The 26,759-nt window shown below is 41.5% G+C and overlaps 1 protein-coding gene across 2 annotated transcripts in view; it reads left to right on the forward strand.

Annotated features, from left to right (window-relative positions):
• The first annotated feature begins 1,425 nt into the window (after positions 1 to 1,425).
• PCDH1 (protocadherin 1) overlaps positions 1,426 to 26,759 on the forward strand; it is a 172,668-nt gene continuing 147,334 nt past the window's right edge. The window contains exon 1 of one of the 2 annotated variants that reach the window (XM_063298609.1): positions 1,426 to 1,540. In XM_063298609.1, the coding sequence (XP_063154679.1) occupies positions 1,486 to 1,540 (55 nt within the window). In that variant the 5' untranslated portion in view covers positions 1,426 to 1,485. Of the gene's footprint in view, positions 1,541 to 3,129; positions 3,325 to 26,759 lie in introns of those variants that run through there. The other variant, XM_063298608.1, reaches the window with a different exon arrangement.

Consider the following 26,759-nt stretch of genomic DNA (forward strand, 5'->3'; position numbering starts at 1 on the left):
GTGCTTTCTACTATGAATCCACCTGTATCCAGATCTACTGAATGAAAGTAAGCTATCTCTACTTTTCTTCATCTAACTACAGTGTGAAGACTGAATTTATTTCTGAATGTAATTAAACTTAATGTGCAAGTTCCTTTTTTGGTTCATGCTTCTACTCTGCAAAATTGCTGTTTGCTGCTTAGAGTTCTTTTATTAACCTTTAAAAACTCCATCACCAGTTTGGTGTAGTGGTTAAGGCACCAAGCTAGAAACTGGGAGATTGGGAGTTCTAGTCCTGCCTTGGATCTGAAGACAGCTGTGTGACCTTGAGCCAGTCACTCTCTCAGCCCTAGGAAGGAGGCAATGGGAAGCCACTTCTGAAATCTCATCAAGAAAACTGCAGGGACTTGCCCAGGCAGCCACCAGGAGTCAACACTGACTTGAAGGCACCAAAATGAATGAATGAATGAAATGAAATATTAACCTTATAGCATTTCTTCCTTTTATATACAGTATGTATGTACTATAAATAGTTACTTATATATGTATTAATGGGGCACTGTATTTTTAAAAATTCTTTGACTTGGTCTTCGACCCTAAATTTTTAAAAAAGCCAAATACATATATTAATTTGACTGAATGTCCAACTATATAACTAGCATTATTGTATTTCCTCAGTTCATTAGGTAAGTATGGTCTTATGCCAATTATCAGACATTTATGAAAATAAACCCTTGTATGTCTCTAATAAACAGTGTTCGCTAATAAACAGTGAAAAGGCAGTTGAGGTACAGTGAACTCTCCCTCTCAATCCTAACCTTCAGCGCTCTGGTCTAGTTTTATTACTTCATTAACTGAAACAAATGGGGGGAAAATCAGTGTAGTTCCAAAGCAGTGGTCTGTAGTAAAAAGTCTTTGAACAAGCCTCTTGGATTAGCATGGAGTAATGAATAAAGAACAAAAAGGAACAGAAAGAAGAACCATGGGGCAGGGACAAGGGGAGGAACGGGCATCTGGATAAGAAATCCACCATCCTTGCAATCCCTGCCCCCACAAGATAGGAATGGGATTCATATAAAGGCAGCCATTCCACCGGGAAACAAAATAGCCTCTAGATGGTGCAATGGGTTGTGCAAGGAAAATGTATCATGTATGGAAAAAAGGAGGAGAGATGCAACAGGTTCATAGCAAACAATTTGAAATGTGGGAAAATAGAACTGGTTTCTGTTCCGTTTGGATGTTTGTTAAATCGGTGCAGGTTTTTACATAAACTAAGAGCAAGCTACAAAATTTCAGAGCATTAATGGCCTCTTCCCCCACTCCCTACTCATCCGGAGAACAATCTAAAAGCCGCATTAACAGGTAGCCCTGCCCTCTTCTGCCCTGCCTGAACTAGCTCTACGGAGAGCACACATGACCTGCCTGTCTGACGTGGCAGAACTGTAGGTACACAACAGGCAAGACTCTCCCACGCCTGGGAGCCTGGCACTGAGAACACCAGGCTGAATGTTAGCCCGCTCTGCCTTTTGGAAAGAAGTAGAGCCCGTTTTGCTTCTTAAAGGTACAGGGGAATCATCCGTTGTCCAAGTGAAAGTAGGTGGTGGTGATGCTTAGTACTGTGTTCCATAACCAGGAGTGTTTTTGCGGGTCCCGATGATAACATTCCCCCACCATGAGATCTGGTTAAAATATACGAAATTAAACTTACTATTTATAGTAACTGCTTCCTCGATTAATGGCGATCGGTGTCCCTCAAGTCCACCTGGTCCTGGCGCGTCGTCATGCACAAAATTCTGTTCTGGGTTTCTGCGGGATAACTGAGCTCCTGTTTTGACTATAAAACCCTGAAGATGGTGCTCCGAGGAAGGACGCGTCAATTTGCAGATGCGTAGCCCCAACTCCTTCCCCAACAGGTGCAGTAATAGTCGGCGTTTGTCTCACCAGAAAACCAGGAACGTTAAGAGATGGGAGGCAACGAAATTGCTATGATTTGGCTTGGGGACAAAGTTTGGCAAGGTCAGATCAAGCCACATGGCAAAAGGGCCCCTTGTTAATGGATTGTTGGCGCGGGTCATTTGGATTTAGGAATTTCTCGATGGAAGGAAACGCAGGCCTCGCGCTCCCACCCCACCCCACGCTTGAGGCGCACCAGCCATTTGGGAAGGAGGCCGAGCATGCCCCTAGTGGCAGTGCTGAGCGCCCGCCGCGATAGCGTTCGGAGAGCGGAGGGTTCTTGCTCCTGTCACCCAGCTCCATGTCTGTGGGTGCAAGCGCGCAACCTCAAGGTTTAGGCAGCGGCAGAAACAGGTGATAGTAAATCAACTTTCCTGTTGCGAAGAGGGCCGCACGGAGCGGGCACTACACATTTCTGGGTACTGTTGCTATTTGATGAGCGTGAGGGAAGCCAGCAAACGTGGAGCTGCTGATTCCTCAGGCAAGTAAATGGCCGCGAACTCAGGGAGGGAGGGAGGGAGGGGCAGAGCGAGTGAGACGCAGAATGGCGACCAGGAAACGGGCTATTGCTAAAATAAGCTGTTGAGAGGAGATTCAGGAGATAATCTTGTTCGCACTGCATGCAGATAAACATTGTGAGGCTACATTTTTTCCCATGTTCATGGATTTGTCGGGAAAATTTTTAACGTTCCTTCTGGTGCACCACCAACTAGCATCAAGCTTAAGGAGCTTGAAGATTTGGCCATGGATGCGTTTTCTTGCAAGTGGAGACCATTAAAGAGAAGGTAATAAAGGAGTCTTCCAACCGCCCGATGAATTTGGTATAAAATGTGGGGAGCTGCTTAGCCAAGACAGGCAGTGGTGGCTGCATAGGTCGCTTCTGCAGTCTCCGGGAATAGTTTCGACTGGGTGCAGTTGATAAGAAGCTGGCGCAACACCTCTCCTCTGGTAGCTAGAGGAGGAGGTCAGCCGGGAGGGAGGAGAAAGGAGGGTGAGGCGGGGGCTGCTTGCAAACCCTGGGCTGCGCTTCTCCTTCGTATCTCCCTTCTCTTGGACACGCGCGCGCACGCATTCTCACACGCACATCCATCCAGAGGCAAGCGCCGGTTTGGACACAGCCAGTAATTCATCCTGAAAGGCTGCCGCCTGCCCCTCTTTTCAACGCTCACCCAGAGCGGGAGAGCTGTATTCTGGTAGCGGGTGGGGTAGGTTTTTAAAATTGTTTTGATGATCCATAATGAAACAAACCCGCCACAGCTGAGGTAGAAAATCCGAGCAAAACCGATCTCGATTTTCTGGGAAGGAAAACAACCCGACGGTTAAAGAAGATGCCTGGAGAGGAGAGGCGAAGTCGGAGAAAGCCCTGGGTTGCTGTGTGCTGGCCACCATTAAGTAAGGAGGAGCCGTGCTGCGCGCAGGCTGGAGCCGGTCGGATGCATGGGAGGCTGGGAGGATTGCGACGGGACTAAGAACGCATCTTTGTCGCCGTTGTGTGTTGGAATGCACGAGGTGTCGTTCATCGGGCGTCCGATTCTGCCGGGGATGCGGGAGGGCGATGACAATCTAGCAGAATTTGAGGATGCTCGCAGAAAAGCGTCTGGTTTGCGATATCAAACTGCAGCAGTTACTTGGGGATGGATGGATGATGGGGACACCACGTTTCTGGTTCAGGCTGGAGTTGCAGTCGCTGGCGGATTTTAAAGGAATTTTAATCGCATCTAACCTCCCTCCCGCTTCTGCCGCTCATCAGCTGGTGCTCTCTCAGAAGCAAATCTGAATCGTTCTCCCTCCCCTCCCCCTTCCTTTCTGCTACACCATAATTTCGTGGTGAAAAAATCGGGGGCTTTATGAGTCTGCACTGTGCGGGTTAAATGGACTGGGAGTGGCTAATACAGTGGCCCCCAGTAGACAGAAAAAACTCGTTCGGATAAAGGAAAACCGAGAGGGGTCCGGGAGGAAGCTCTGGACTAGGTTATTTTTCACCCACTAGTTGGATCGTTACACATATGTAGTGTGTCTACACCTTTCCTACTTGGAAATGGCATTCGGTATAATTCAGTGTAAGCAACATGGCAGGATATCACCTCTTGCTGCTGGCTCATTTGGCGCTGGAGCGGGAAAACGCTCCGCTTCGGCTCCTGGAACATGCAGAATGAGCTGGCAGCAAACCCCCTCCCCGCAGGACTTGCGCGATGCTTCACCCCTCCCCCAATCTGGTTAGGCGTTGGCTTGGGGACATCACGTAACTGCTGCAAATCCTTTTCTTTTCTCCAAATGCGTTTGTTTTCAGTGTGCTGGTAAGAACATTGTGGGGGGGATAAGGAACAGAAGCGAATTTGCCCAGGTACAGTGGCTACTTATAGTGCTTAGTGCTGTGTTTTTAAGTGAAGGGCATGATCAGCATCTCATTCTGGCTTGGCCAGGCCATATATCTAAGGTAGAAGGTGTTATGGCTCATGCTAGGGCAGTCTTAAAATATTGTTCTAGAATTGATCATGCTGAGAAATGTTCCTGTAAAATGTCTCTCTGGAGATAGAGAAAATAAGCCAAAAGAAAATGTGAAAAATAGATTGTTTCCCTTTGAAAGAAGCATTAATGAAATGAAGAAATAGGACTGGATGAGGATGGAAAGAAACTGGTTCTTAGAGATATGGATCATGTAGATATAATAAAAGATGAATATCTGGATAGATTTTAGGTTAATTGTATATGATCAGCATGTAAATGAAATGTATAAGTTCTTGAGCAATTTGGTAGGCATATAGGCATCTATTCATGATGAAATTGTAGAGAGACTGGGTGAATAATGAACATGTGGTATGTTGAAGGGAGATGGTTTTGGCAAGATGTAAAAATACACTTGAAGGAATTGTATGCATGGTGTAAACATCTGTCTGAAAGAAGAGGACATAAGACATATATCAGAATAGGTGTAAGATTGGAAGATGCTTAAGATGTACACTGTAGTAAGGAGGCAGGCATATTGCTTTGATCATTGGATAGTATTTATGCTACTTTTTGCTGCCTGGATTTCTTTTAACCTTACCTACATTAGAAGATGAGTTATATTGATATAATATGTAATATAGTAGAATGAGCTGGATTTGAGGAAGGTCAGCATTCATTACATTTGAAATTTGTTAATACTAATTAGAGTTAATATTAGAGTCCCTTCTGGCCTCATAACCAGGGACATCCCATTTTCCCAAGGTTAGTGTTGTGTGTTTCTTATGCATTGTCCCCTAGGGAGTCACTATTTTAAAAACCAGAACTTGGTCCAATATTGTTTTGTTTTCTGTTATAAGGATTTGGATTGTGCACAGTATTTTTCCAATTTCCATTAATGTTTTCAGATGTTTCTGAATTCTTGAAAATCTCCAATTATGAATACAGCTAAAATAGATGCAGAAAAAATCAAGGGACTGGAATAGGTTCCCTGCAAGAAAAGGAAAATGTGTCCTGGGGGGAGGTATTCATTTGTATTATAAAAATTATACATAAACTTTTCTCCCTTTCAAAGACCTAGGGACTTCTAGTATATGATCTGGTTGGGGAACTGAAACAGATAAAATGGCTTATTTACAAGAATGACAAGATGAAGTATGGCCATAGTCTTGGTCAACTTTTAAAAGGATTAGACAAATACTTGAAAATAAGAGAATAAATGGCTTCTAGACATAACGGTTGTAACAAATCCAATAGATTTGGGAATCTGATTGGAAGGCTGCCATTGTTCCCAGTGGTACTTCAGTATAATCAGAAATATTCTTATAGATTTTTTGGATGAATTTAGTCCCTTCTCTGGACTAAATTGTGAAGGGGAACATAAATATGCATATAAACCATGATCCGGGAGGCCAGTTTGAAAAAAACTTCACATGCTTTAAGGGGCCTAATTATACAGTATAGACCCAAACGCTCTCAAAATGGATAATGTGATATCTAAATTCACTTAATTTGCAGGTTTTATATAGTGGAGTAAGCAGTGGGGAGTAGCATCATAGAGTTAGAAAGGCCCATTTAAGCCATTGAGAGTTTATGAAAGTTTATGAATGATATTGTAGTGGCTGGAATCAAGGAAATTATAGTTTCATGAGACACTAAATGTTTTATTGGGAGGCATATTTTTTGTGGCATATGTCATTTAAATTCTGTACACACTTCCTAGGCAATAAATCCCAATTAAAATAATGGAAATTATTTCTGAGCAAACATTTGTAGAACTGCTGAAATAAATAGCTATCCTTGCAAAAAACTACTAGTTTATTTAATAAAATAAATTGTGAAATAAACTGCCAAGAATGCTCTGTTCAGGACCCTGGTATATTGCTTTCAAATTTTACTCCCCAAATGGTCTAATTTGGCAGGGCAATATTTCTCCCACAATTAATAATGGAAATGGAAATGATAGGGTTATTATGTGATTTAGGGCCATTTTGTCAGGTTTGAACAATGGAAATTGGAGCAGTTTGCCTACCAAACGTCTCTTCTTCCCATTCTCATCCTTATTATTCCTGCAAAGCCTGAGATGTTGCCATGTCTTATGATGTCACCACCTCACTAGAATACTTCCTGCAGCTCTCCAGAAGATTGGAAGGCTAATTTGTGGCCTCAAACCCCTTATCTTTCCCATTTTACACTAGTGACTACAAACTGTAATGGTTATGCTATGACATGCTATGCATGATTAACTTTTGAAGGTTTATTTGATACGTTAGCGATGGATTACATAAAGAATATTGGGAGTCTGATTTGATTCAGGGAAACAAAGGATTTTTAAAAAGCCATTCTAGTCTTTGATTTATCAAACTTACTTAGAATAAACTTTTTTTTTAATCAGTTCAATCATGCCTGATTCTCAGAAACTGCCTGGACGAGTCCCTGCAGTTTTCTTGTCGAAAGTTTCTCAGGAGTGGTTTGCCATTGTGTCCTTCCTAGGGCTGAGAGAAAGTGACTGGCCCAAGATCACCCAGCTGACTTTTGTGCCTAAGGCAGAACTAGAACTCATAGTCTCCCAGTTTCTAGCTTGAGTTAGTGAATTTATTCACTGCCATCTAATACTAAAAAGTTTAGCAATGTAGCCTGTCCATCTACTCTCCATTACTCCACTTGACACTACTGCTATTCTGCTAATGGAAGTGGGAAACTAGCAATTCTGAATAAAAGATCCTCTGATTCTTTATTTATTTAGCATATGGCATACAATGCCAGGAGTCTACAATGTTTTTACACTCAGATGTTCTGGCGCCACTAGTTGCTAGTTCTTTGTTGCACTAGTGCACCACAAGAGGGTGAGCTAGCTTTGCACCAGCTGCCAGCAGCATTCCTAGGGAAGTTGGCTCATCAGGGGCTTTTTCTCCACCAATCCTCCACCATTCGCATCCAGGCAGATCCAACGCTGGTTCCTGCTCCCACACAAAGTGCTACCAGCATTTCCCCCCACCAAAATGGGGTACCTATTTATCTACTCGCAGATGGTATGCTTTTGAACTGCTAGGTGGGCAGGAGCTAGGGGCGAAATGACAGGAGCTCACTTCCATAATGCAGAGCTGGGCTCGAACTGTTGGAATGTCGACCATTTCTGGCCGGCAAACTCTAGCATCATTAAGCTGCTGTGCCACCGCGTCCCCCCTCTGATCCTTTGTTCATATATGGCTCTCAAGCTGTAAGGATTGCTTCTCCATCTGCTACAGTATCCAAAATTCCCAGCCAACATTTTGGGAGTTTTGGTTCAAATGTATCTGGAGGGGACATGGTTGGGTATATACTGCCACTTATTTTGTAAATCTTTTTCATATAGTCTATAATGCCATATGGGACATTTATATTCTGGACATAACAGAAATATTTACAATTCACCAAAGTTTAAATTTGCACTTTTAATTTTGTATAAAATGAAGGAAAATTACAGTACAAAAGGATACACTAGCAGTAGCAATGTGTTGATACTTGCTCATTCAAAACCAAGAGAAAAGCAGAGCAGGAGTTAAAGCAATTTTATTATAAACAATCTTTGTTTCCTTGTACATGTTGACTGAAATGTACATCCGTGTACCTAACTGATCTGGAAATACAGGGATCTTACATGGAGGTGTAGAACTCTGTCACTGAACTTATCCTGAGGTAATTAGCTTACAGATGTGGGTCAGGAGGAGGAAGCAATGACAGTTCAGCCCATATGCTGAAATCTCATAAGATTTGTGGACTTTGTGAGATCTTGACATTTTGTTTTATTTTTTTATAATGTAGGAAAAGGGGAACTTAACTTTTTGAGGATCTGATGAGTACTGCGCAGTAAGATTAAAAATGTAAAGACTCATATTTCTTCTCAAATTAACAAAGGGCTCACTGTTGACTTAGGAATTGAATTCCCCCAGAAATGTCTCTTAGTTCTCCTTATTCACTTACCCAGTAAACTCCTTTCTTGGAAACTGGCAGCCTTATATTCCTGCTACAGCAGCCTCTGCTTTATTCAACAGGAAAGATCACTGAATCACCCACAATGGGCAATCAGCAATTCTGAGATCACACTTGCATGGTCATGTCCATGTAGTTATCTTGGCAAAAAATATGGAAGTGGTTTGCCATTTTCTTCTTCTGGGATTTTTAAAAATTTCCTTGTTTAGCCCTCACTTTGGGATTTCCTGGTGGTCTTGGGGCTAATCAGCCAGCTTGCCCCAGCATTAGTGCAAGCCAATAAATATTTTTCAAGGCCAGGAATGCAAGTCATCCTCCCAGCCCACCAGGAAGACAACTTCAGCAAGTTTTTTTTCCTCTATGCATTAAAAGTAGTGTGTGCTGGCTGAAGCTGTGCTATTCACTTTGCTTGCTATTCTTCATTCTATTGTAGGCAAGCATTTCCACTCCAACTGGCTACTGTGCACTGTAGTGGGAACACCTTTCATGGACATTTTTAATAAGTTCACTGATTTTAGCAGTGAAGTGATGGACCTCTCTTTTGTTTAAGGACACCAGCTGAAGTTAACAAGAGTTCTGCCATTTCTGCTAACTCAAATGACAGGAAAAATTGTGACACTTTCTTTTCTTTTTTCCAGTCCATGAGGGATAAAAAAGGGAATTAATCAATTAGGGACTATAGTAAATGCAGTCCAAACAGAGCATCAGGCCATCTCCTGCACATTGCAAAGGAAGAGGTTAAAATCTGGAAAGGGATTTCTTTGGCCATTTTCATTTCCACTGTTTATGCATGAGAGTCAAGCAACTTAAAGCTGCAGTAAGGGAAAAACCCTTGTCCTGAAAATATGGGTAGGCAAGTAAGAATTTGGCAGGATCATGAGAAAAAGGTTAACAACCAAATCAAATCACGGAGAGGGGCTGTATCCGCATTAACCACCACAGCCAAAATGTGCACAGGGAGCCTGAATTCAGGCTGTTAATACTGATCTCAGACAGGGAGCACAAAGGCAGGCTCAAGGTAAAATTAAAAGGGACAAATAGTGTGGAGAATAAAAGGATTTTTCCTTTGGATGCCTGCTTTTTTTTCTGATTGAGGATTTTACTGCACAGACATTTCCAAGTCTTTCCCCAACCTGGCTGTAATGGCTTAAAAAGCAAACACTTAGGAATAATAAATCTGAGCATTGAGATCTTTCATCTCAACTAAAAGGCTGATTCCAGTGAAGCATAAAGATCTTGATTGGTCCAAAAACAATCAATTCAAATAATTTTCTGCCTCTCTTTCGCAGGAAATAGTGCTTACTATGAGAAAGACACAAGGAATAAAGAAGAATGTAAAAAGCTATGCATTCTGGGCAATTGTGTATTTAGCTAAGAGGACTGAAAAGATCTTTTTTGAATAGCTGTTGATTGCAAGTGTAATCTCAGAATTGCTGATTGCCCATTGTGGGTGATTCAGTGATTGCTTCCTGTTGAATAAAGCAGAGGCTGCTGTAGCAGGAATATAAGGCTGCCAGTTTCCAAGGAAGGAGCTTACTGAGCAAGTGAACAAGATGAACTAATAGCCATTTCTGGGGGAATTCAATTTTCTCCCTAAGTCAACAGTGAGCTCATTGTTAATTTGAGAACAAGAAATATGAGCCTTTCTACTACTGCCACCTAAAGGAACAGTGAAAAGGAATAGATACAGCTTTGCATTAGTGACTTACAATGCTTGTGACATGGTAGTATTTTTGTCTGAAAACAATTTGGCATGTGCTTGCAGTAAGTGCAAGCTTGTAGCAGTACTTGAAGGAAAAGTGAAGAGATTAGAGCAAGTTAGCTCCTTAGAACAAAAGTTTAAGATCAAACAATGGACATGCTACAGCAGGAAACAACTCATCATAAGAAAAACAAAGAAGCAAACCTGTAAATAAAAGTGACCAGAGAAACAAAATACAAATAAGATTTTCTATGTCTTTGAAATTCAAAAATATCCTTGAGACCTTCAAAGTTTCTGAACCTTTAGGGGGAAAAAAAAAAGAAATAATAGTGAACAGGAAACAAAATAGTGAATCCTTGAAGAAGAAAAGGGATGCAAGTTGGCATACATCCTAGAAAGAGTGCAGAGAAGAGCAACAAAGATGATAAGAGGCCTGGAGGCTAAATCCTATGAAGAACAGTAAAGGAACTAGGTATATTTAGCATAACAAAGAGAAGACTAAGGGGAGACGTGATAGCAGTCTGCCAATACTTGAAAGTCTGCCACAGGGAAGAGGGTATCAATTTATTCTCCATAGCATCTGAGGGTAGGACAAGAAGCAATGGGTGGAAGCTCATCATAGGGTGATCCAACCTGGAAATAAGGAGGTATTTCCTGACAGTGAGAACTATTAAGCAGTGGAACAGCTTGCCTCCCGGAGTTGTGGGTGCTCTATTGCTGGAGATTTGCAAGAAAAGACTGGAAAACCGTTTGCCTGAGATGGTATGAGGACTCCTGCCTTGGGCAGGGGGTTGGACTAGAAGACTTCCAAGGTCCCTTCCAACCCTATGATTCTATGAAAGGACATATCTTTTTCTTCTACTGTGTATTATCTTCTTAAACTACATTAAATTCTGTGCTATGGGATCAACACTTCATTAATCGTTACAGGTCAATATGTTTAGTATACTTCTCTATTTTGTTTTATATATGTCTACAAGAAAGCACCAGTTTTATCTTCTGAGGAGAAGGGATCTACAATGGCTTTATTAGAAGATGTTTTCTGTCAACTGAAAGCTTTGAAAGCTATTCCAGGATCTATTTCATCTCTTCTGACAGCAGTTGCTGAAATCAATAACTATGAAGCATATAGAAAATAAGGTTAATAATCTCAATCATTTGCAGCACAAGAAACTATAGTACAGACAAGTCACACTCTTTTTGACTTCTTTTCCAACTGTTTTAGAAGCTCAACCATAAAAGTTTCTGGGTAATGGGTGTGCAAGATCTGATAGCATAGGTTACTTTGCTGTAGTTTATGGAGGAATTTTACAGAAAGTTACTTGCACTACCTCCTGTTGTATTTATTAAAATCAAATAGGTTAATAAAATTCCCACATCACAAAGATCATAATCTGAAATGAACATAAATCATAGTTCAGTTCTTATTCATCATCCCAAGAGATGAATTCTGCACAGATTTAGACTAAGAATCAAAACCCTGCTGGAATGAAGACACCCCCAAAAGCAGTCTACTGTATCTTCCCTGATCTTCCAAAATAAGTATTTTTAAAGCAAAAAGGGGTCAACACAGCTCATGATTTGGCCAAATCCCTGCAGCTCCAACATTGCTTTCATGTCCGTTCTATTCTTTTATATTAACTTACAAAGTGAAATCAAGAAATTTTGGGTCATGGCTGTGGTTGAAGCATTTTTAATGGGCCTGCAATAACTCAAACTGTTTCTTTAGTTACTCAGTTTTATTCATAATTATGTGCAATGTGTTATTAAATTGGAGTTTAAAAAATACATCTTTTTCCCTCTATTTTTTCTTTTCTCAGTTGATCTGTCTTCATCACTTTTCTGGGCATATTGCCAGTTCATATTTAGATTCTCAGAACTGCCATGTCCTGTCTCCTAGGTGACATCTCATATTCTCTGTCCTTTTTTTCTTTTTTTTTTATAAATGTAATGTAAGTAAGCGACTTTGTGATCTAATTAGGAAAAGATTGTCCCCACCCACATACTGATGTAAAGTCATATGCTTTTTTCTTTTATTATTTCATTATCAATATATTCAATTAGAGTACATGTTTTTTAGATAGGTGTGAAATGAGGAAAGAGTGGGCTGATGGCAAGCCCTATACTCCCACCTTCCATACCCTTTTGGTTGTTTTCCCCAGTGACAGGAAGTCAGTGGTGCTCCATGCATGGGGGCGGGGAGGAGAGGGGAGGAGGAGGAGCAACAGTTGGAGCCAGAGTTCAACTGAGAGAAGGCAGGCAGACAGACCAATGAAAACACAAACTTAAAGAGTGAGAAAGGAAAGAAACAGAACTGAGCAACCTGGTGGTGGTTCAACCTGGAGGATGGGTGAGCAGCTTTAAACAGACATAAAAAGGAAGAAGCTGAAGCCAATTGAGAAGGAAAGACTGTGGAGAGTGGCAACTGTTGAGAAAACTGGGACCTGGACAGTTCTCTCCTCCATCAGAAAGAAGAATATTCTTGATGAGAACAGCTGACAAATGGGTGGTGGCAGGTGAAGTAACATGAATGGCCACTGTAATGCCAGTGATACTTCAGGAACCCTGCAGCCCAGAAGTGATGATGAATGGCAGGAAGATTCAGGAGACCTTAAACTCTAGAGTACAACTTCTCGCAAAGTGAAGAATTGTGTAGGAGGTACTCCTGAGGAAGTCACATCCACCAGTGGTCAAGAAAACTAAATCCCTGAAAGCAAAAAGCAAGGAAGAAGCAGAGAGCACCGTTGTCAGCTCTGTCCCAAGTCTGCTGAGACCATGCAAATGACTGTGGGACGGAGTGGGTGAGAAGAACTGGGGAGAATTTGAAGGGCACAAGAAGTGGAATTGAAAGGGAAAGTAAGTAGGGATAGCTTAGATAGATACATGTGATAAGAAAGAAAGAGATACATTTAGAATACAGATCCATAATAGCGGATAGACTGTAAATATAATTGGGTAGAGCGTAGAAAAAAGAATACAAGGTAAAAGTAAGAATAGTTCCTGGGAATAAGAAAAAACAGCCTCTTTGTATTAGACAGAAATCTTGGACTTATTCAGCTTCTTGTCTGGCTCTAGCTGCATCTCCCAAAAAGAACTGGCAATAATATATATATGCATAATCATTAAATAGATTTAGGTAATGCAAATAATACAGGCCAGATGAATGTCATTAAAATGAGTTGCTATTTTGATTCATAAAGATTTCTGTTGCCAGATACCATAGCTTGTAACTAGTATCAACTGAAGATTTTAAATTTTGATTCATCTTAATTTTGATTATCATTTTGTGTGTGTGTGTGTGTGTGTGTGTGTGTGTGTGTATATATATATATATATATATATATATATATATATATATATATATAAGACTTTCCTGCTATGTTACGTGAATGTTTTCACTGTTAAATAGAGAGAGCTTATGACTATATTATTATGGGGGAGACTTTAATAAAAATTTAGACTGCAAACTAGGTAGAAATACCCATATACATTTTTAAAAATCAGTAAAAACTAAATTTGAACATACATGAAAAAGTTAAATTTGATTAAACCTTGGTGATTGCTACATCTCGAACAAGGAATCGCTTTTTATTCAATTTGTCAAAACTTTTTTTAGATCAGATTATTTGGTCTTTTCAGCACTACTTCAGTATATTCAAATATGTAAGATTAATACTACTGTATGTGTATTTCAAATCATAGTCCTTTTAGTTCAAATTTTAGTAATACAGTCAACCCACCTGGAACTTGAGATTAAAACATCCTTTGTTGAATGATGTTGATTTTATAAAACAGGCTAATGCTGAGCCAATATAATTTGAATTCAGTGCAGGTATAGCCAGTTCTCTGATTTTTTAATAGGAAGCATGTAAGGCCTATATTTGTGGTTGTACTATTAAAAAGAGCAAAAGATTACATGAGACCAATATGAAAAATAAATTGAAAACTTTTTGGACACATGTTGTTAAGAGGTCCTATTAGTAGTTTATATAGGGAGATATATCAAACTAAATCTGAGGTAAATAATATCTTACTGGAAATACCTGGATTTGCTTTAATGTGTTTATGCCAAATATATTGGGAAAAAGAGAATTTTTTTATTTATTGGGAAATGTATATGCTGCCCTTCTTAAGCAAATAACTCTGGGAGACTAGCAATACAAACCAATAAAAACAACATTAAAACATCAACAGTACAAACCACTTAAAACAGATATTTAAAAACATGCAATTAAAAAAACCTGACACCTGGTCAGTTCTTGGCAAATTGTTTGAAGAAAAAGAAAGAAAGAAAATGTACTGTAGCTATTAAAATGAGGAAGATAAGTTATGCAGTTCCTCTGAAGACATAATCTTTCAACTTTTAATTTCACAGGCTTTCTTTTGCTAAAATTGATCTTCAACAATTATATTTTTACATCGATAAGAACTAATGACTCCTTTGACTATTAATCAAATTAAATATGAGATTTTAACTTTGAGTAATAATAATGCAACAAGACTTGATGGATGTCCTGTGGAATGGCATAAACATTTTCTGATATACTTGATTCTAAACATGATTTATATAAAAATTTGGAAGAGAGTATTTGATTGTTATGTTTTAGTAAAGATTACAATATACTTACACCAAACTCAACAAAGATACTAATTTACGTCCCATGTAAATGTCAAAATTCACACAGCTCTTTTTACCAAATAGATTGGTCAAATCATTCTTGACCAGGGAAGGAATCAATAGTGATTCCTTCCCTGGTCAAGAATGATTTGCCTGGATTTTTTCAAACCCCCCCCCCCCAGAAATAGATTAGACAAAATTCAACTTATAACAGATATGATTAATTTTAATAAAGATAGAGATTATTGACAAGTTCAAGATGCAGTTACACCATTGGAGGCTGAAAAAGTCCTTGATAAAATTTATAGGTAGTGAATGTTCAGTATAGATCAGTATTCTATATGCAGCTTCTATATCCAGAGTGAAAGTTTACCATCCACTTGTCCAATTTATAAAAGCACCAAGCAAGGATGCTGACTTCCCCCTTTGATTTTTAATATTTGGAAACCTACCCTGTGTAGAGAGGTTTATAATATTTGTGGTTTACTTGGTAACTATTTAGATTATAAATTAATATTAAATATCTATTATACTTTATATCTGCATTTCATGTTGCTTCCAGCTTTGATTAATTTGATAACTGTTTGTGAAAATAGTAGGATATTAAGTGGTACACATTGTTATTGATGCCAATAGATAAAAATCCCTATATTAATTCATTAAACAATTTTTAGTTTCATATTTGTAATGAATATATTATCTATCAAATTCAGCAGTAATCTCCAGAAAATGGTAGATCAGATATTTAAAGCTACAAAAACATGAATAATAACTAATAATTATGATTCTTGGAATTTCTGCTTATAAGAGGCACTAAATAAGGATATTCTCTGTTATCTCTTTAATTTGGTTATAGAAGTGTTAGCAGTAGTGTTACAGATGAGTAGCCACATCAAAGGGGTGAACATAAAGGGCAAAACCTATTAAACTTATTTGTTGATGATATGATGGTTACTCTGTCAGTCTGGTACATTTAGGCAAGTATATTTTAAAAAGAGCCCCACAATTTTACTGTGGTTTTTATCCTGTCAATTAATTATTAAAAAAATCTTAATTTGCATCCATACTCCCCACAAAATGCAAAAAATAATATCTAATGCTAACACATTTAAAACGAACAAAAACGTTTCCTTTGAGTCAGTGTTGACTCCTGAACTTGTAATGTCTGGACTAGTCCTTGCAGTTTTCTTCACAAGATTTCAGAAGTAGTTTGCCATTGTCTTCTTCCTAGGGCTGAGAGAGAATGACTGGCTCAACATCACCTATTCACCTAAGGCTGGACTAGAACTCACAGTCTTCCCATTTTTACCTGGTGGCTTAACCACTATACTAAACAGGAATAAAATATATTAATCTTAGGCCAAATTGCATCATTTAAAATGATGGCTATTCCTAAATTGACCTTTATTGCAGATACTCCCAATGGGTATCTTGGATAAAGACATAAGAATTTGGCTCAAAAAAAAATTGAAGTATTTTGTTTAAATCATCAAAATTTATAATTAATAGAAATATTTTATATATACCACAGAATATGGAAGAATGGGGAAACCCATACTTGAAACAACATTGTCAAGCAGCACAGCCAGGGCATATTCCATTTATTCTAGAAGATTCAATAAGATTTATCTGAATAAACAGAAATTAAATCATCTTCCTCAAAAAAATATTTATAAAATGAAGGTAAATAAATAAATGGGTTAATTCAAGTTATGATCCATTTGCAGAGAAAGAGGTATTTGGTGTATACTGGGTATCTCTCATGAACCCCTCTTATGATATACACAGGTTTTTATAATCAAGACATAAACTTTCAACTTTTAATTTCAAAGGCTTTTTTTGCTAAAATTGATCTTCCACAATTATTCAAGCCCACTTGAAATTGTGGAAAAAGAAGGGTCTATACAGAATAAGGGACTTCTATGACAACTTAGTAAGTTACAGGGGCTAAATCAAAAAGGGACTTTCTTCCATCTTTGATGGAAATACAATGCTCAACATTTTGGAGGGAGGTTTTTAATGACAGCAATGACAAAACAAAAAGTAGAATGTGTACCAATATCAGGCTGGAAGGATGGAAGAAATAAAATAATTAAAAGCAAAAGCTTAATATTTACTTGCCTTTAGTTGCAAAGTAAATAGTTGATCACCAATAGAAATATATGGATAATTTGTTACTTGGAACTGCCTTACAGAGGAGCAGCCTGCCTCCTGAGATCATGGGTGCTGCATCAGTGGAGGTTTTCAAGAAAATATTGGACAACCATTTGTTTGAGATACCATGAAAAATGGTATGGTAAGGTTTAGTCATCAAATGATCAATATTTATTTACAATCCAAGACCCAACATAAGATCTTTATTTTTATTGCTTGCAAAGATCTCATGCTTAAAGAACAACATGGGAAAACATTCTATCAGAGTAGTCAGGATTTTATCTGGTTTATGAATGGCAAAATGAATATTGATCAGGATGAATGGGAATTTTAAATTTAAATGCTCAGTTATCACAGGGTTTCTTATCCCATGTGATATTTCATAGATAATTAGTTCATACATGAATAAAATCTATAAGGAGATATTTTTGAATCTTGATAGATGACATTCTTTAAACATCTCTTGGGGTAGGTTTAATACTCTTTAAATTAATAATCTAGAATATTCATCTTGGAGGAATTCCTATACATATACCTACAGAGACTCAAAGTCTAGGCCGACCAATCTGAATGCAGACTGGATTGACTACAGGAAAGCCTACGACTCAATGTCACACACATGGATCTGTGAATGCCTGGTGCTCTACAATGTCAACAGGACACTAAGGACCTTCCTCAAGAACTCAGTGGGACTGTGGAAGGCAACACTGGAAGTCAATTCAAGACAGCTCACACAAGTGGCCATCAAGTGCAGCATATACCAAGGTGATGCACTGTTCCCACTTGTTCTTCATAGGCTTGAATCTCCTCAGCCAGATAATCACAAGGACTGGATACAGATACAAGTTCAAGAGTAGAACTACCATCAGCCACCTCCTCTACATGGATGACATCAAGCTGTATGCTAAGAGTGAATGAGCCATTGGTTCACTGATCCACCTGACATGGATCTACAGTGAGGACATTGGGATGTCATCGAGACTAGAGAAGTGTGGCCCGATGTAGTAAAGAGAGGAAAGGTAGTCAGGGCTGATGGGGTGGAAGTACCAGTGGGCCACATAGCAGACCTACAGACCAGCTACAAGTATCTTGGTATCCCACAGACTCATGGGAACCACGATGAGGAGGCAAGAAAGACAACAACATCCAAGTACCACCAAGGGATAAGGGAGGTCCTGAAGAGTCAGCTCAGTGGGAAAAACGAGATCAATACTTACATCAGATACCCTGCTGGTATAGTGAGTTGGCCAAAGGAGGAAATGGAAGCTGCCAATAGGAAGACCCAGAAGCTCCTAACAATGTATAGATGTTTCCACCCCAACTCCAACACCAACACCCAGAGACTGTACACCAGCCAAAAAGAGGGTGGGCAGGGTCTGGTGAGTATGAAAGCCACTGTCCAGGATGAACCCCAGAGCTTCCAGGAGTATATCAGTAAGATGGGACTGAAAGATGAGTTGCTGAGAGAATGCTTGAGGCAGCAGCAGACATGGAAGGAAGATCAAGCAGAGGAAGTGCCATGGCAAGACAAGACTCTGCATGGGATGTACCATCAACAGATAGCTGAGGTGGCTAACCTTGGGAAATCCTACCAGTGGCTGGAAAGGGCTGGACTAAAAGACCGTACTGAGGCACTGATCATAGCAGCAGAAGAACAGGCACCAAGCACCAGATTCATAGAATCAGGGGTCTACCACACTAGACAGGACCCAAGATGCAGCCTGTGTAGAGATGCCTCAGAGGCAGTCCAACACATAGTGGCAGGGTGTAAGATGCAGGCATGAACAGCATACACTGAATGGCATAACCAAGTAGCTGGCACTGTGTACAGGAACATCTGTACAGTATTTGGGCTAGACCAGCCTTTCTCAACCTTTTGACCCTGGAGGAACCCATGAAATATTTTAGGCCTCAGGGAACTCCTGCACATACAAGCTGAAATACAGACCACAAGTTACAAAATTATTACCTTTGTTTCATGTGTAGGCCTGTATATATGCATGGCCTGTGGAGTATAATTACCCGATTATCTGGGAACGGTTTGATCCTGTTGGGCCTGAGGAAGTGGACAGGGTTCTCTGGACTGTAAACGCCACCACTTGTCAATTAGGTCCTTGTCCCTCCTGGCTGGTGAAAGCAGCTCGGGAGGTGAATGTGAGTGGGTCCAGGCGATTTCATCCTTGGAGGAGGGAGTGTTTCCAGCTGCCTTTAAAGAGGCGCTGGTGCACCCCCTCCTCAAGAAACCATCACTGGATCCCACTGTGCTGGACAATTTTCATCCAGTCTCCCACCTTCCCTTTTTAGGGAAGGTGGTTGAGAAAGTGGTAGCATTGCAGCTCCAGAGGATCCTGGATGAAACGGATTATCTGGACCCTTTTCAGCTGGGTTTCAGGCCTGGATATGGGACGGAAACAACTTTGGTCACACTGATCTCTGGCAGGAGCGGGATGGGGCAGTGCATCCATCCTTGCTCTTCTTGACCTCTCAGTGGCTTTTGATACCATTGACTATGGTATCCTTTTGGGTCAGCTCAGGGAGTTGGGGGTGGGCAGCGCGGTTTTGAGCTGGTTCACCTCCTTCCTCCAGGGCCAGTCCCAATCGGTGTTGATTGGGAGTGTGAGATCTGGCCCGCGGCCCCTCCCTTTTGGGGTGCCGCAGGGTTCGGTACTCTCTCCACTCCCTTTTAACATCTACATGAAACCGCTGGGTGAAATCATCCATCACCACAGGATGAGCTATCATCAATACGCTGAGGATACCCAACTATACATCTCCATCCCGGGTGACTTAAGTGATGCTGTGGCCACCCTCTCTCAGTGCCTGGAAGCTGTAGGGGTCTGGATGGGGAACAACAGGCTTCAGCTGATGGAGTGGCTGTGGGTTGGCAGGGGGTTCCCTGGCATCCAGGAACTTACCATCTTTGGCTCTGGATGGGGTTGCACTGCCCCAGACAGATCCGGTGTGGAACCTGGGGGTTCTCCTGGACTCACAGCTCCTGCTCAAAGAGCAGGTGGCAGCTGTGGCCAGGGGCACCTTTGCCCAACTTTGTGTTGTGCGCCAGCTACGCCCCTTCCTGGATTGGGAATTCCTCTGGTCAGTCACTCATGCCCTAGTCATCTCCCACATAGACTATTGCAATGTGCTCTCCATGGGGCCACCCTTGAAGAGTATCTGGAAGCTACAGCTGGTGCAGAATGCAGCTGCGTGAGCAGTTTTAGGAGCCCTGAAGAGGGCACATATAACACCTTTCCTGCGCGAGCTGCACTGGGTGCCAGTTTGCTTCCAGGTCCAATTCAAGGTGTTGGTTGTCACCTTTAAAGCCCTACATGGCATGGGTCCAGGTTACCTGAGGGACCACCTCACCCCCATTACATCAACCTGTCCCACCTGGTCAGGCAGAGAGGGCATGCTACAGACCCTGTTCATGAGAGACTGTGGATAGGCAGGGTCCAGGAGGAGGGCCTTCTCTGCCGTGGCCCCTGTTCTTTGGGATAAGTTAACCCTCAGAGGTGAGACAGGCCCCCACTCTCCCTGCCTTCCGAAAGGGAGTTAAGACTTGGTTGTGCCACCTCACTTGGGGTGGGAGGAGGAATAGTCAATCATGGGGATGGTTGGCACCTTGATGGGGCCAATGATGACATCGTTATTCACCATCTTGGAATGTATGTTGTATATCTTGTATTTTATATTTATGAACTTATATTTCTATTGTGTTTATTTTAATGATATTTTAATCTTTGATTTTTAACTATTTGTAAACCACCCAGACTTGTTGTAATACGAGATGGGCAGGAAGAAATATGAGAAATAAATAAATATGCATTAACAGTATTCTTAAACTAAAAATAATGAAACTTACCTCTTTAATGTGAAGTTGCCCAAATTTGAAATAAGTTTTTAAATAAACTGTGATCTCCCAGGGAACTCCCAGGGAATCTCCCAGAGACCCCTAGAGGTCTCTCATGGAACCTTAAGACTCCATAGAACCCTGGTTGAGAAACTGCTCTAGAGGAAGACGGTGGTATTGGTTCCTGAGTTCCATTGGCACCAAGTGCTTCCCTGATTTTCTTGCCTTTTTGGGTCACATTCTTCTACATGTTTCCCTCTGCCAGAGGGTTTTTTTCTCTCCTATAGGGGAATGTGGAAATAACCTTGATGAAGGAACTTGGGACCTGTTAAGATAGGAGAAACTAAAACTTAGTCCTGGGAAAGTGTGACAAACTCAAAATAATCCTGTTTTGCTTTTGCTTGTATAAGAGTGGCAAAGTGAAATCTGATTGGCTTTCAAGATTTTGTTATTATACACTACAACAAAACAATGGCATTCCTGTAATCCATATGGAGTTTGTTTACTGGCGTGGCCTACTTCAAAGAGCTGACAAGTTTGACAGCCTCACTATTCTCTCATTACAGAGGCATTGTGCCTTGGTTTTGATTTTGTAGCTGGTGTCAGATCCCTGGGTCACCCTGCTCTCTACAGAACAAGTTGCCAAGGTGTTGTTACAACATTAATAGTGAGAGGATATGCAAAAAGCAAACCTGTACGATGCCATGCAATTGGGGCAAGGTTTTCCACAGCCAGGAATGGCTAAATAGCTCGCAGCCCAACCAGTGTTACTTTGTTCTCATGGAAGCAGAAGTTTGGAGGAGCCAGGAATCAATTTCTCCTGACCCAATATGATTTTTTTTTTAAATGGTGGGTTGGCCAGCAAAAATTCCTACAGATCACTCTAAATTTGCCTTTCTTCTTAGTCTGCTGAAATAAGTAGTTGTCAAATGGGCTGTGCTCCTCATTGAGGGCAATGATCCATTGCTGGATAATTACCAGAACTTCATGGAATATTTAGAGTTGCTTTTCATGATTTGGCCAAGAAGACAACAAATCGGGATTTGTAAGCTGAAGCACAGAAACCACAGAGTTTGTGAGCACATACTGGATTTCTAGTTGTATGCCAGAGATGTGGGGTGGAATGATTGACCAGCTGCAAGAAGGATTTGCTAATGAACTGAGAGATGAATTAGTGAGACAAGGCACCACCAGAAGAACAATTCCAAGGTTGTGTGTTACTTGATGGGCAACTCTGTGCCTTACTTGAGGCACAGAGGAAATAATAAGGGGAGGAGGTTTTATACAGTAGTTATCTTCACCCATGCCTCCCTTTCCCTATGGCCTCATCGGATTCCAGCTCCAGAGAACCCATTAAAATAGGAGCAGTGAAGAGATCCCACCCTCAGCAGAGAAATAGAGGACAGACCTTGGTTTATGTTTTTGCTAGAGAGCATCTAGCCAAGATTTGCACCACTAAAGTACAGATTTCTAAATCAGTTGTATCTGTGGAACTCCAGGTCACAGCAAGTGCTCAAATCACTCCAGAGCCTCATCTTCAGGAAACTTTACAGGCTCCCTTGCCACTTGCATTCAAAAACTGCTTTCCTCCTTGGCCTTAATTTGGTGGATGAAGATGTAAAGGGATAAGGTATAACTTTGAGGAACAGGAGGAAGAGCCACAACCAAGTCAACGGTCAGATAAATCTGAGTCCAGGGCAGAAATGTAATTTGAGAAAGTGTCTTAGACATGACCCTCCCTAGTTCTCATGAAGATAAAGGGAGAGAGGGGGGAAGCTCATTCAGATTTGCAAGTTTCTGTTACTGAAACCCAACAATAAAAGTAGTATTAGAATCCATAACTTTGGTTTTCTGGTCTATCTTGAAGGGCTGACAGAGGAAGAATATGAAAGAGAATGTATTCTGGATTCTAGATACAGGAAAAGACATTTGGAATATCTTACCCATTGGAAGGGCAAATGTCCATGCTCCACACCTTATACACCATTTCCCGTGATCTTTTGCCTGGGGCTCATTGCCTATCAACAATAGTAGAAGATCACGGGAAATGGTGTATAAGGTGTGGAGCATGGACATTTGCCCTTCCAATGGGTAAGAAACTCCTTACTTCTTGCGACAAAGATTTTCTAGTGCTAGTTGCCATGTCATAAGGGAGGGTGAACTTTTCAGCTATATGACTCTGGGTTGCCAGACTTGTCTTCTGTCCCTGGGCAATTGCTGGGACATCTGCCAGCAAGGGTGGAGGAAGGGAGTCTGCAGCTGTTTCCCATAGTGACTTGCCTGAGCGGGAATGATTCCAATGGAGAAACTGGTGTAGAGGACAGTGGATATAACTTTGATGAAGGAATTCAGGAGCAGTTAAAGGGAAGAGGCATGACAATTTAGTCCTGGGAAAGAGAAAGTATGAGAAAGAAACCCAAAATAATCTCTTGATTCTGTTTGGTATAAGATGGGGCTAAGGGAAACCCTAGCAAGTTTTAAAGATACCCTACAACAATAAAGTAGCATTTCTGTGACCTTCGCAGTGTCCATTTACTGACATAGACTATCTTGAAGGGCTGGCACTTGTTCTATGGTATCCTTTTCACTTCTCTGTCCTCTTGGAGCACTTCAGCCCACCCTGTCCAGAAACCTTTCATCTTCCCTGATGCTCTTCAGTACAGCAGTATAGCAACACTCTCCTCAGATCCCTTCAGTTTCTCCTCCAGTCAGGAAATAAGGTTGTACTTGCAGCAGATGTAGTTTGAATCCTCTTCAGGAAGGCAAACATTACAAGTACTTTGCAGATGCTTCTCTCATTGTCCATATTGCTTGCACCCTTCCATGCCAATTCCACTAGCAAACTTGCACACAAATTTTCTGTGGTTTCTTGCTGTGGTTGCAAGCCCCAAGAAGTTGCTTTTCTAAGAGGCAAAAGAAAAGCGCCTCCCCTTTGACTTCTCATCCAAACTCCATTGCCAGTCCTGTTTGTGTCCTTGTTTGCTTGCTAAGTGAGTTTAGTCTTCAGAAACTGGGTTCCTGATATTTCTCCCTCACCTGCCTCAATTAGACTGAGGAATGCCGCAATCAGACAATAATGAGTTCAGGTAAGAATCAGTAATCAGTCACCAGCACTCAGGAAACTATCAGCAGCAGTTAGGACTCTTGTCAGTAACAGCAAACAGTCAGCTGTGTCTCTCCCTGTGTGCCTCTTCCAGCTCTCTCGAGAAACTTCTGTTTTTTCTCTGTTAATACCTGCAAAAGGAGGAGGACCCAGGGAACTACAAGCAGTCAGTCTAGATACCTAGATATCTAGGAAGATTCTATGATAGATAAAGTGCTGTCAAGTCAGTGTCAAATCCAACATTTGACTGATTGTGTGCCACCAAGTCAGTGTCGAACACATAGACTTTCTTCAAAATAATCTGTCTTCAACCTGGTCTTTTAGTTCTCCCAATGTGCATTCATTGCTGTTGTAATCGAGTTAATTCACCTTAGATGAATGGACTGGAGGAGGATGAAGAAGATAATCCTCTGCTTTTTCCTTCCACTTTCCCCAGCATTGTGGACTTCTCAAGGGAACTGGGTCTTAGCATAGTATATCCAAAATATGTACGTTTGAGTCTGCTAATTTTTGCGTTGAGTGAAAACTCTGGGTTGATTTGTTCTGAGATTCTTTGTTTGTTTGTTTTCCTGGCTATCCATATGGTATTTTGGTGTTGGAGTCTACTTGTAACATTCTAAGATAGGAAAAATGCTTGTCATAATAGATACAACAAACAGATCTTCAGGTCTCCATTTTCTTCACCACTGCTGTAACTGCCATAAACAGGTTACAATGCAATAAAAACAGCAAATTACATTAAGACATTAACTGTGCTACTTTGCAGTAATTAAATATTTCCCTGCCTGGAAAGTAATGCTTCTTCTGAAGTCAGTGTACCTATGGTACTGTTTGGTGCATAGCTACAACAAATTCCCCATAGAGTTAATCAATGACTAAAGATAAACTTAGCAACCTCTCATGGCTAGCAGATCATTGGTGTTAAGATCCCATTCTCCTTCTTGTGTCAGGAGATCATTGTAAAAAGCAATTGTATCAGCAGTTATTTAATGCTAGCTTTCTAGGAAAAGGAATAGTTACGTAAATTAGCCAAAACAAATGTGTGCTTTTGACCTATGGAGTTCTCTGATAACTAATGGCTAAAGGATAGCCCTAACATACACATGGAGTACTGTAGGGAGATTTCTTTGATAACAGCTAAAGTCAGGAGCATCATAGGGAGTGTCAGATCCCTCCAATCAAAGGATTCACAGAACCCCTTATTGGAGCATCTTTCATCAATGGTGTAGACTCTTTGTCGCCAGATGGGAGGGGGTGTGAAATTGGAGTGTGAAGTGTATTATTATGGCTACACTTTCATGAGGGTAGACATCAAGGATAATGGCTTGAGATACACCAGGAACATCACCAGGATGGAAGGGGGGTGACATACTTTCGTGGGAAAGGGAACCAGTTAGGGGAATGTAGTTTTAAAATCTAGGTTTGAGCAGGAACTCTCCATTCGCAGCTTTACCTCTGTACTATTCATTTCGCTTCATTAAAACAGTTAAAGGATCCCAGCCTCCTGACTGTTACTGTGTGAATGCTCGAATGAACAGGTGCTGACATTAAGCTGCAAATCTCTTGTGTTTGAAAACTCTTCCTGAGAAAGTAACTCAGTTGAGAGTTAACGAATCATGCCAAAACAGGGAAAATCCTGAGCAAAGCAGCCATCACCCCTGCCGTCATCGGAGAGGACAGTGCTGTACACCAAGGAGGAAGAAGAGAAGGTTGAGTCAGAGGAGAGCTCCGGGAACGGGGAGAGTGAGTGTGAGACGGAACCCCGGCTTAATACTACAGAGTTGGAAAGCGTGCTTCTCACCCTCGATTTCGTGAGAGAGCCTCAGACTCCAGACGTAATATTAGAAGAACCACAGATGGGACCTTCACAATCCGGTGCCAAGGAAGAAGAGGGAAGAGCCCCTCCACCGTTGGAGGCACAAATAAGGGTGTTGAGCCCAGGGTCCCGTGGGATGGTGACAGACAATAATGGGACACCGCAAGCACTGTGGGGGTTGGAGGTGAGGATGTCTGCTATGGAAGTGGTGCTGCAACAGGTGTCAAAAACCCTTGAAACCATGGCATATCCCCTGGTGGAGATTTCAACCCAGCTCTCCAGAGTGGCATCGTGGGGAAGACGCCACACCCTGACCCCGGCCCGAGACTTTGAGTCCCCAGTGAGGCGCCGGCGGAGTGGAGGCCACCCAGAGAGCCAAGACGAGTGGGGGAGAGCTATGATCAGCGAGGCAGTGCTGGTGGTGACCCCGAAAGAGATACAGATTAAATTCAATGGCAATCCATGACAGTTGGTGTTTTTCTTGACCAGCGTGTCCATCTACATGAAGGAATATGGGTCCTGCTTCCCCACTGAGTACAAGAAGGTGAGCCAGGTAGGCGCAAGGCTCCGCAGAACCACAGCAGAGTGATATGTGCAGCTGCACGATGCCATGGCCCCAGAGTTAAACAGCCTGTGAGACTTCATGAAAGCACTAAGGGAGAGGTTTGGACCCACTTGACAAGATGAAGGCGAAGGTGGCCATCCAGCAACTTAGGCAAGGGGGGGAAAGCGTGGCAGAGTATGCCATGGATTTTAAAGCCCTAGCTGGCAAAGTTATGGACTGGTCGGAAACCACCAAGATTGACTATTTTAAAGGGGACTTGCAGCCGGAGATCCTAAGATGGGCACTCGGCAGAGGAGACTCTAAAAGAATGGATCTGCCTCGCAGGAGAAGTTGAGAATATTCAATACCAATTCTGCAGACAGCTCTGAGCACAAGCAGCAGGGAGGAATACCGGGGCGCCAGGTCAGTTCCCCTCGGCCCAACAAAACCTATTCCATGACAGGAGCTAAAAGACTGCAGCTGGAAGAGAGGCGGGTGCTTCAAGTGCGGCAAAGACACCCATTGAGCAGTGGAGTGCCCCCACGAAGAACCAGAAGCAACCAAAGGAGGAACCAAGCCGACTAAAACCCCACTGACCAAACACAAGGGAGCCGTGGCAACAGCAC

The sequence above is a fragment of the Candoia aspera genome, chromosome 3, assembly GCF_035149785.1.
Source record: "Candoia aspera isolate rCanAsp1 chromosome 3, rCanAsp1.hap2, whole genome shotgun sequence".
NCBI classification, from domain to species: Eukaryota; Metazoa; Chordata; class Lepidosauria; order Squamata; family Boidae; genus Candoia; species Candoia aspera.